The sequence below is a fragment of the Microtus oregoni genome, unplaced genomic scaffold (assembly GCF_018167655.1).
Source record: "Microtus oregoni isolate MIOR12 unplaced genomic scaffold, Mior012 000009F_ref0000495, whole genome shotgun sequence".
Classification (NCBI taxonomy): domain Eukaryota; kingdom Metazoa; phylum Chordata; class Mammalia; order Rodentia; family Cricetidae; genus Microtus; species Microtus oregoni.
This window is the reverse complement of record NW_024543068.1, coordinates 14218602-14230627: the sequence shown is the minus strand read 5'-3', so window position 1 is coordinate 14230627 and position 12026 is coordinate 14218602. Positions and strand designations below refer to the sequence as shown.

The 12026-nt window shown below is 44.7% G+C and overlaps 1 protein-coding gene across 2 annotated transcripts in view; it reads right to left on the bottom strand.

Annotated features, from left to right (window-relative positions):
• Dpf3 (double PHD fingers 3) overlaps nt 1-12026 on the bottom strand; it is a 265998-nt gene that overhangs the window by 47758 nt on the left and 206214 nt on the right. Inside the window, exon 9 of one of the 2 annotated variants that reach the window (XM_041658573.1) lies at nt 9434-9735. The exons of the other annotated variant lie outside the window; for it this stretch is intronic. Within the exon in view, the coding sequence (XP_041514507.1) occupies nt 9533-9735 (203 nt within the window). The 3' untranslated portion in view covers nt 9434-9532. Of the gene's footprint in view, nt 1-9433; nt 9736-12026 lie in introns of those variants that run through there. 2 annotated transcript variants of the gene reach the window in all.

Sequence of the window (12026 nt, the reverse complement as noted above, 5' to 3'; positions counted from 1 at the left end):
CAAAAGACAAACTAAGTGGAAGCCAAGAGGTAGAACCCAGAGGTTCAGTCAGCTGACTTCCTGGGCTAGGTCATACATACAATGCTGAACTCTATTTCATTGGCCACACCAGCCGTAAAGGACACACAAAGACCACTCGCCTTTCTACTTCTCCCCACAAATGACTGAGCTTAAAGTCTCTACCCTTCAGTCGGCTCCATGGTCTTTAGAGAAACTCGAGGCTCTCAGGTCCTCTGACGTCCGCTCAGTAGAGCTCCCCTGCTCAACTGTTCTAGAAGTTGCCAGCTGACTTGAATTAATGTCACCTCACCCACTGCTTACTTTGTTTTGTTTGTCTTCATTAAACTGTTTTAAGCAAAACCATTTCTGTTTGGCTCTGCTGAACTTCGCAGCCATGCCTTCAGTCAGTGGGTAGGATTCCATCCTGGAACAGCCTCACGAGACAAGACGGACAGGCTGCAGGCTTTACATTCAGACCAATGGGGCTCACCTGAGATGACAGAGAGTCGGGAGGGGGACACACTGCTGGCCTGGGGCTAATTTATTTTAGTCAAATCCTAACACGTAATTACTTACTATCAATAATACTTTCCAGTGGCTTTTGGAAGAACTGACCACTCCTCGTTTAGCGCATCCAACTAGCAGAAATTAACAACAACAAACCTAGAGCACATACACGCGGCTTTCTCAAAAGCCTGAGAGAGCAGAGTTGATCTTTATTTCCTTATTAAAAACATGGGGTATTTTTCCTTAGAGTCAACACGATGCTTTTATTTTACAGTAAGCGTTCTTTTGATTTCGGGTCTCTACAAAATTGCCTTTTTTCCAAAACTTTGGAAGTAGAAGGTACTTTAAACAAAAATATTGTGCAAAGTCGGCACTTTTTTTCTTTTAAATATTAAAATAAATAAAAGAGTTCCATTTTTTTGTCTTTGTCCGTTTTTATTGTGATTTCTACTGCAGAGCAAATTCCACTCTGAGCTGGGTACTGTCTCAAAGACATTTCAAGCAAAGGCAATGAAGAATTTCAAAAGGAAAAAAAAAATAAAATCTTCTAATTGCACAAACTTGAGCCATTTCCAACTCTTGGCTGAGCCAAGCTCAGAGATGCAGGAGCTTTCTCCATCCAATCCCTGCAGGTTCCGTCAGGCATTAGCTGAAATCCATGCTCAGGAAGGGGTGGGCAAGAGACGAGAAGGAGGAAGAGGAGGGGCTCGGTGTCTGGGTTCTCTTCACCTTCTTCAGGAATGACTTGCTTGAAGGATGTGCAGTTCCTGGTCACAGAGTGGACTGCAGAGGGAAAGGCAATGAGAGATAAAAAAAAAAAAAAAAAAAAAAAAAACCAACAACAACAACAGCACAGAACAGCTACCTAAGAAAGAAAGACTAAACTGAAGGGTGGGGATGAGGTGTTTGAGATGAATTGAAAAGTAAAAGAAAGGAAAATCACTAATTAATGACGGAGCTAAGGAAACCACAGCTATATACAATGAAAACCAGGCTTGGCTCTCTGGTGCCTCGGACAGCAGCAATGTGGAATCAGCTGGCAACAGGGCAGGATAACCACTCAATGGCCCAGGAGACAGAATACAGAAGAGGAAAACGGGACATGCACAAAGGAAAAGCAAAGATCTCTACTTGGAAACCAAACAAACCAAATCTTTCAAAGTGAACCAGAAAAGACCCTTGTGAAATCGTATCTTCCAATCACCTATAAGGAAATGAGGCATTCTGAAGTATAGGAACAGCCACAGACAACCCCGGCCACGGTCCCATCTGGCCCATGACTGACACACACATCTCTTCACCTCTAATCCTGGCCCAGTGATAAAGAGTGTGAGAATTATTCAAAGAGAAACCAAACCACAGAATGCTCTCCAGTCCACTACTAGCCCAGTGATGCCAGCTGTCAGCTTTGGCATTTCAAAACAGGTGGGAGGGATGCCAACTAGGTACAGGCTTTGCTTCCGGTGGAAATGGAGCCCACAAAGTCAGTTTTGGTCTTTATCATGAGGTAGTCAATATGACGACCAGGCAATGGGCAGCAAGTGTGTTGGCATTTCCCCTTAGAAGGTGTTCATGAGAACAGAGATAGGATACCAATGGAGACAGACCACACGGCTCTGAAGAAGCCTGAGTGGAAAATGACCAAGGCATAAGGAATAAGGTTTAAAATCAAACAAACATCTCCACCTCCTCCAAGTTCCAATTCCTCTGCCTGCCATGCTGCTCCTTCTGGTCAATCCAAGACATCATCCCCTGGCCAGGTGTACAGGCCATAAGGAAACACAATTCCGAAACTGACTCTACCCACCTACTTTTGTTTTCAAAGGAAGACTGAGAAATTCCATATTTCCAAGCCCACCAAATCTTCCATCCATGTCTGCTCCTGTTCCTCTCCGTCTACTTGACTCCACTCCATGTCCGTACACCTCTGATTTGGTGCCCCCTGGCTAGCTACTGTCTTCCTTCCTGTGCCTCAGCTCAGCTAGTGCCACCTGACTCCAGCCCTTTCGCTTGGAATATAAGCCACAGTGACCTTTCGTGTGACTTTCCCCAGGTTGCCAGCCATTTGTCTGCTCCTTGGATACTGGTCACGACTGTATCCTCTGAAAGAGTATTTTTGTCCCTCCGACAATGCTCCTGACTCCTGTGGTCGGATGTCTCCTGTCACTTTGCCAGAGTTCATATCATAACCATAACCAGACCCTTTGAGTGTCTGCAAATTTTTACCTTTCATCCATCCCCCAACAAAACACATGCACACACACACACACACACACACACACATATATAACCACATCACACACAACTTCTTTTTCTCCATTTAATCCATCTAGAAAATCACTAGTTAGTTTTTGGAGTTTGCACTCCTGACATATATTTCTCTCCCGTTCATTTTGGCTAAGTCAACTACATGGAAAACGCTTCACTATTCTTGGTCTCCTACCCTCAAGCCTTCTAAAGAAGCTCAGTTTTACATCTTTCCCCACACTGACAGCTCTCCATCACTTTCATCTCTCACATCCTCATTTTCTCTCCTTATCCCTCTTTACCACGTCACTACCCTTTGGCTCTCATCTTCCCTCTCTGTCTTGCCCAATGGGTGTTGCTTCCAAAACAGCTTCTCCACTGTGGCCTTGGAAATATTAAACTTCCAAAGTATATGGGACAAAATTTTAAGATATTTCCACTAATTATCTCAGAAGCATTGCTAAGAGCTCACTTAATTCTAATAAATAATTATGTTATCATGGTATTGGGGATTATCCAACAGACATGAATGACATAACCCTTGAACTCAGGAATGCACCATCTTTGGAGGAGAAAAACTACTGCTAAGAAGAACATATTACAGCACAACACTCAAACATTCTTTCTTGTTACTTTTGCCATTTTGCACGGATCAAGTTGTGATTCCCAGCTTTTCTTTTGACTCAGCTCTACCTCTATTCTCTCCGACAGCAAGCCTATGGCTGAAAGAACAGCAGTCCATCTGGAGCTTGTCGGTTTGGAAGGCTCCTTCTAAGAAAAAGTCTCTCTGAGCACTGTGAGCCACAGCAAAAGACCATCCCATACCATCCAACGACAGCCCTTACATAGTGTGTATCTGTGAATATCTGGTCTAGATTGTGAGCAATTCTATCGGCCAATGAATCCGTTAGTCCTGTGTTTAACTGCATCTTAGTTTTCCAGGGCTGAGTGGTCAAGTGTGTACTACATTCCATGTTACTCAGTTCCTAGTCACCAAATGAGGAAAGGCATAGCTGAGTAAAAGCTTTATCACCCAGGATCTAGGAACTTACTAGCCGGAAACCTCAGCTGGTGTGATAGGTCAAATGTCTTTCTCACCAGCAAAGGGCTAGATCAAGGCTTGACAACAATGCACTGGGAAGGATACAACCTCCTTTTTATAACATCTGCTCTGAAAATGCAGAGCCTTGTTTATATCATTAGAAAACCCCACAGGAACCTAGAGGGAATGGCTATAAAACGATTAGCCAACACTTAACAAAAGCATCAAGAAACTGAAAACCCAAGGCAGACACTGGACTCATTAATCCAGGTTAAAGAACTTTGGAAGGAGAGGCTAACTAGATGTGACGTGTGATCCTGGATCAGGAAAAAAATGGCTTTACCAAGACAACAGGCAGAATCTGGATGAGGTCAGCTTATAGTGCTGTAACAAAATGAATTTCTGATTGTGATCGTTATACTGTGATTATTTGGAGAATCTGGGTGAATGGTATATGGAATTTTTTTAAATTAGTATCTTAGAAGTTTTGATAAATGTGAAATTATTAGGATTTGTTGTTAGTGTTTTTAATTTTAGTCGATGGTTGAAAGCAAGTCTTGAGGTTTTTTGTTTGTTTTTTTTTAACTCACTGCAGTTTTGAACCTACTGGGGTTTTTGGTGTTGTTTGCTTTGCTTTGCTTTTAGCAAAAAAAAAAAAATTCTTTTGTGTGAATGTGGGGTGGGGAGTGCAGGTGTATGCATTGCTGGGCAAGTCAGAGGACAATGTCCACCACACCACCCAAACCCTGACCGCACCGGGAGTTCAGGCTTAGCCCTTTCAAAAGGTTTGTGGGATCTTGGACCATGCTGCTTCTCAGCACTGTTCACTGTCTAAAGGGTGGGTTCTGTTGCTTTACACTGAAAGCTCTTCTCAACCCAAAGAAGATGCAAACCCTTTTACTAATTCTATTCAAGATACCTTAAAAAAATGCAGCCTGTGAGGAAGTCGGTAAAGACTGTGTTTTGAAAGATGAGAACAGGTAGGCCCAGATGCCCAGAACTTATTGACCTTGGAATTTTAGACCAGTCATGTAAACTGACCAAACCTCAGTTTCCTCACCAGCAAAATGGAGCTAGATACCATCTCTTGCACCTCGCGAGATTGTTTTCAGAGTTATAATCAACAATGTTGGTCACGTATTATGATTAAAAAAGGAAGAAATGTCCACATCCTGGACCCAGAGAAAGCTAAGACAGGGCTCGCAGTAATCAGCTCACACAGGGAGCTGAGTCCAGAAACCCGAAGCCTTTCATGTCTGCTCTAGGCTTCCACTCACTAGATCAAATATGTCTCACTCGGAAAACTCACGGCATAAGCAACTTCTCTTCCTAAGGCTAAACAAAATCCCTGTGGAAAAATTCCTAATGCGTGAGTCTGCTCAAACTCTAAGTACATGTTCAAGATCATATTCATCAGCTGTAACAGGAGGCATATTGGAATAAAATTAATTAATTTTATTCCACCATGAAGTAAGCACCTCCAAACAGCCTTTAGTTCTCTCCCCAAGTAATGATCTCACGTTCCCTCAAGTGCTATAGAAAGGCAGTATCAGGCTTCAGCCCATTAGGTGCGTAGACAGACACAAAGCAAGCAGGAAGGCACGCTGTTGATGTGAGCATCCTATTCTTTTTTAAATCCCTATCTCTAAAATACCAGCGGTAAATTGGACTACTGACTTTAAAATACCTTTAAAAAATTAAATGCATGTTCCTCATTCCCGGGGCTGTAGGGATCTTCCTCTCTGATCTTCTCGCCGTCTTTAGAACAGAAAATGATGCCTTAGACTGAGGTTGGAACAAACACCAGATAGTCACCTATTACAACAGCAGTTCCCTTTACAGCAACAGTTCCCTGGAGGATTTGAATGCGGCAGAGTTCTGTGCCTTTGCTTCCCCCATGCTGGGGCTGGCACTGAGAAAAATTTAGGTGACATTTCTAAAGCATTCTGGTCATGTCATTTCATAGATGATTATGCTTTCCCTTTTGATCCAAAAATGTTCATAGTGATACTTAACCAAAACCTTCTAGTAGTTCATACAACTCCTGCGGTCCCTGAGGTCACGAGAAAGGGCTTTTGGTAAGTCTTTTTTTTTTTTTTTTTTTTTTTTTTGATTTTTCAAGACAGAGTTTCTCTGTGGTTTTGGAGCCTGTCCTGGAACTAGCTCTTGTAGACCAGGCTGGTCTCGAACTCACAGAGATCCGCCTGCCTCTGCCTCCCGAGTGCTGGGATTAAAGGCATGTGCCATGGTAAGTCTTGTCTAAAAGTTACAGTTTGTGTAGAAGGTGAGTTACCTACAACATTCTGTACAAACCTGGATCAGAATTAGAATTCTCTTCAATGAGAGAGATCTAATTGCTTATTCTTGGTGGTTGAAATAGCTTCTTAGAAGGTACATAGACTATAGGTACCCATTGCTTCAGCTGGAACTGAATGAGGTGTGCAATGCTTGATGCGTATTTCTGAACTAAGACCCATTTAAGAGACTGCACAGGCAGAGGGCCAGCAGATGGGCTTGAGAATCAGGCTGTTGAGGGGTCAAAATCTGGTGCCTTACTACGTTTGGGTCCTTAGGTACACTTAACCATGTTATTTGGCCTCAGCTTCTTTACCTATAAGCTGGGGTAATACAAGCGTTTATCTTGGCGTATCATGATGGAAGTCAAGTGAACTGCTGTAAGGAAAAACCCCCAAACAGTCCCCAGCACACAGAGGTTCACTCTGTCCTCTGGAGAAGGGGGATTAGACCTCATATCAACACCATCAAGTTTTCCAGGATCTAGGACAGCCAGCTGTCGCCTCTTCCCCCTCCTCTCTAACACACCACCATCCCTCTGCTTGAAGTGACCGCTGTCCCACTCACTCACACTGAGCTCAGTTAACCTGTAAAGGTTGACTTTCCCTTAATGGAAAGGTGAAAGACTGGAATCTAATCATCTTCTGGGCTCCTTCCAGTTCCTCTTCAAGTTTTCATTAAAGAATATGAATTCCGAGTCTGTTCATAGACGCTGGCGCTCTATGGAAAATGAGACGTGATGCCCTACAGTGTGAGGTAGCTACCCTGCTCACGTCGGCTACACCAAAGGAGAATGACAACAGCTACCATGCCTACCAGAAAAAACTGAAAAGCAAGCTGAAGTAACTCAGACAAGCAAAAGTCACTCAATCACTGTCCTGGGGGTTCACCTTGGTAGACGGTTCTAAACTATCTGTTTCTTATTAGACGCACAGGCTAGACTCCTAACTCAAGTGGCTTTAAATAAAATAATTTCTTTTAAATATACCATACTCAAAGTCAAATTATCACTGGTAATTCCAGGACCATGACCAACTAGACAAGAGTTCAAATGATGGTGTAGACTGAATATACTTTTTATTGACTTGGAAGTTCATATTTCACATTTGGTTCCAATATCTGAACCAAAGCAAGGAAGTCCAGAGGTGGAAAGTGGCAACACAAGCAGAAACTACCGGAAACGACGCCTGTGAGCGTGCAGGAGTATTACCTCATGGAGGTCTAGTTCCATTCCCTAGGATGAAGATTAGGCAAAATATCCCAAAGTGGGTGGCAGTATCTCTCAAATCTGAGAAGAAACATCCAGATGAGCTTATATCCGCCTGAAACATCAGAGTCCCTCTATCTCAGGCTCTTAGGAAAACTCAAAGGGGTCCGTTTGTAGTTTTGTCTGCGTGTCCTCACTTTTGCTGAGTTAGCTTGTTATTTTATGAGTGATCTAATTCAGAGAGACCGTTCAAATCTGGACTGTTAAAGCAGATCTCCTCTGTAACTCACAAGCAGCCAGTTGACTAGGCAACCAGAAGGACCTCTGGAAACCCAATACCCTGGCCATACTTTGTGGGGATTCAGAATCTTCCAAAAGCCCAGGTGAGTGTTGTGCTTGATCAGAGGTCTTTAATCAGAGGTCCTTGTTTGTTTGGTAGGCTGGTTGGTTTGTTCTGTGTATGTATGTGTCACATGCTCATGCATGTTCCTATGTGTCTTTGTATGTTCACACACACCAGGGTGCGCATGGAGATGTCAGAAGACAGCTTCCAAGAGTCAGTTCTCGCCTTCCACCATGTGAATTCCACAGATCAAACTGAGGTTGTCAGGCTTAGCTGCAAGCACCCTTGCCCAAAAGCCATCTCGCCAGCCCAGAAAGCCTGAATTTAGATTCGGTCCCTTGGCTGTGAAACAGATCCCCAGAGCCCAAAGTACCACCCTAGACATGCAGGACCTTGTTCTCTGCCTCTTTATTCCTACCCAAGCCAACAGACTTCACTTCCACACTTAACCAAGGGAAAAGTCAGCCAAGCATTTCCCCAGCCACTTTCTCTTGCAGCTGAAGCCAAAGCCAAAGCCAGAAGCCAAAAGCTTGCCGTTCTCTATATCGAGCCCCTCCCCTATTCCCAAGCCAGCATCAGCCCAGCTCCTAGGCCCAGCATGCACACGCAGGCCAGACTCTCCATTCACCACCCCACACTGCAAAGTGGGAACCCAGAAACACAAAAGAGCAAGCTTAGAGGAACCAAAGGAAAGAAATAAAAAGGGGGGGAAACGAAGAGGAAAAAAAAAGAAACTATGATGGGTTTGCACTCATTGTGAAACAACTCAGCCAGGACATACCTGTTTAAGCAGGGCCTCCCAGCTGCTCTCAGGGACTGCCAATGAGGTGGACAGTCTTCCTTATCCCTGAGGCCTCGGACCAAGTGTTGCTTTGGTTTATTTCAGGAAATGCTATTGGAAAGATAAAACAAAGTGCCTGGCAGGCACTATAAAAAGTGGAAGAAACATGGAAGACGTCATCATCCAGCGGGCGGCTACGTGGTTTTGATGCAGGGGCAAAGGGAGGGGAGACACACTGTGCGGCATCTCTCTCCCTTCCAGGAGAACCACCTTAGTCGCTCTGCCAGGGCCGAGCCTGTGACTTGCTGACATCCCATTCCTGTGTTCAGACGGATGCTGATCTTTGCCAGGTCGAAAGGAAGGGAAACTCAGCCACCGGGAAAGAAGAGAGGAGCCAAGGGAAGCGGCCACTGCTGGTCAGGGCCAGAGCTGGAAGGAGGCCAGATGTAAGTGGCCCCAGGCTTCTCTGGGATGGCTGCCATTTTCTCACAAGCAGAGAGAAAGATGGGAAGGGGTCTGCTCTGCGGAGCCACCCACTCCCATTGAGGAAAATTTCCACACACACACCTAGTGGCTGGCCTCAAACAGGATGTTACTTCCATTTCTTTGATTTTTTTTTCTCTCTCCCATCTCTTTCCCTCTCTCTCTCTCTCTCTCTCTTCCCTCATTTGAATCTAATAGTAGTTACATGTATAAATAATAATTGTTAATGTTATTTATTCTTTGTTTCCAAACCTTATGTTCCTCTTCTCTTGAAAACCGGGGAAATCAACTCTGCTCACACGATAAAGATGCTCTCGCCCAACAGAAAGAAAACTCACCTAACTTGCTATTTCTAGGGAAAATAAATAGCCCGCCATGGTGCCATCTCTCCACAGAGGGCTCTTATTCTGCTCTTTTGTGGTTGTTTTGTTTCAGTAGTTTGTGCTTCTGTTGTACCCAAAATAGAAGGATGCGAGGAGGGGGAGGGACACGTGGAAGGTAGGAGAAAAAAGCAAGGAGAACGGGAAAAGCCCAAGCCGTCTTTCATTTAAAAATATATATCACAACTAGAACAATGACCAGAGTCAGAGGGGGTGGCTAATCAGCCAGACAGTCTGTCCCACGGGCTCAGCAGCCGCCCTTTTTATCTGCTGTGGGTGAACCCCGGCCACTGCGGCGTCCTCGACAGGAGCGAGGCTCTTCCAAATCGTCCTCATCAAAGCCGTAGAAAGTTGAGGTGTCACTTTCTGACGTGGAACCGAATAAGTCCTCCGTGGTACGTGCTGCGGCCGCTGCCTCCTTCTCCTTCCTGCCTTCTCCTCCCAAATGAGCTGACATGTATGATGAATATATCAGCACATGGGTTAAGCAACAGACAGCATCATTAATATTCTCATTACATCATTACAGTGTTATTCCTAACCGCAAGATAATCAGCCACTGTTACACCAAAAGGAACTAACCGGGTATGTCACCTGGTAACAGGGATTCGGGACAAAGCACACATTTCCAGGAAGGTTCCACTTCCCCAAATAGGTCCCATCGCTACCATGACACATGTGTCCACCGCTTCTGACAGCAAGAGATAGATACACGCACGCTATCTCCTCTGGTCCGCTCGCACAGAGGTACACGCTCCCCCAGCCCTGCCCCACACAATGCTTTTGCCTGGCGGTTTTAAAGCCTTGTTGGTATTTCTTTGTAGTTTCAGTTGACGTTTCTTTGAACAATGTTCGTCCGTCACTTTGACAGTCAGCTTTGCCAAGGTATTACTCTCAGATAACCCATTCAAGGTGGTTAAGCCTCCGTTCGTTTTATTTTTATTTTTACCCACCTCTAATCCCGCTCTTTGACAGCTCTTTCAAGTCCACCCTTACGCCATGTAGTTCATTTGTGCCAAAGCAAAGAGCGGTGGAAAGTCCGAGTGTTAGTTCGGAAGAACTTCTCACTTTCTTTTTTTTGTTTGTTTGTTTTCTGCTTTTTTGTTTTTTGAGACAGCATTTCTCTGTAGCTTTGGAGCCTGTCCTGGAACTAGCTCTTGTAGACCAGGCTGGCCTCCAACTCACTGAGATCCACCTGCCTCTGCCTCCCAAGTGCTAGGATCAAAGGTGTGCGCCACCACCACCCAGCAACTTCTCACTTTCTTAAACCCCGAAGGAAATGCTTGCAATCTCACACACTACCACCACTAAACATACCAGGGTCTTAGCTACTCCAGAAAGTTCATCCTGTCAACTCAAACTCAAGACACACCGAAAGGTGAAAATGGGGCTTTAAAATGCCTAATGAATACAGTATCCTAAAACCTGTAAAACTCGGGCTTATATTGTTTCATACTCTATTGGAACCCAATACCATAGTGATGGTCCCTTCCATGCCAGGGTTGGACAAGGCACTTTCTTCCAGGAACCAGATGCAGTGGGTACGTGAGCAGGGAATAGGTGCTATTCCAACTCATCTTCTCCTCTGGAAGGGCCCTAGAGAGGCCCCAGAGATGTATTCACCCATCTGACTTAGCGGTCCCATTCAGGGGCTAACGCTACCTGTCTCTTAACAATTTCAGGAGCATTAGCGTCAGGTGGTAATAAGTGACCCACCAGATTCATTCCCGGCATTCGCAGTGAGAATACCTACGTCCCTGTAACATGACACATGAGGTACATGTATCAGGCAGAACCAAGGAAAGAAACGCTGAGCAAAAGTCGTACAAAGACAGGTTTCGTGTAGGAGAGGGCAAAAAAGCAAAACCCGACACCCTGCTTACGATGCCCATGGATCAGTTGAAGTACCTCATCCTTTTGTTGGGAAGGAAAGGGTGAAATGACAGCATTTCACGGTGAGAAGTCTCTAACTGCCTCCTCTAAACCACCCAAAGCCTACAGCGGTCCACGACACCTTGCTTAGCATGCCACTCCACCAAACGGCCTTGCTTCTGATAGGAGAGATGTTGCTTGAGTGCCTGACCTTAAAACAAATGAAAAGCACTGGATTGAAGTTCATTTGTTTTAAGTTTCTTTTTAAAAATCTAAAAACCAGTGCTGTCTATCATAAGGGTCGTATCTTCTAAGTAAAAAGTTCAATGTTACATACCACGCTATGGACCATGAACCAAACTGACAGAATTGCATGAAAGGAATTCCCTGGCAGGGTCCTTGAGAATTAAATAAAGAGTCTTATGCAATGGACACTAAGTCGTGTTTCCAATGGCTGCTTTACCGCTCAAGGCTGTCCAGAGCCCTAAACAACTTTAACTTCAAAACACATCATGCTAAAGGTAAAGTTGGGGGGGGGGCACAAGAGGGAGAACTGAGTCATTGCAGAAAACCAAGATGAGGTCACCTCGGTCCTTCTCTCGGGACTGGGGTCAAAATGTATCAGATGAAATGATCTCTCAGGCTGTGCAACCACCCAACCAAAGTGTCTCGCCTCTAGCCAGCAGCTCATGAAACTGAAGACGCCATCTGAAATCTTGTCTCCTTCCTGCCTTGTGCTTTGGTCTCATTATGACATAGAAAAACTGCGGAGGGGTGGCACCAACCAACCATGATCAGGCAAAAAGAATGATCTATCTACAATTTAAAAACAATCCGCAGCCAAGACTCTTAACTCGTTTTAAGAATGA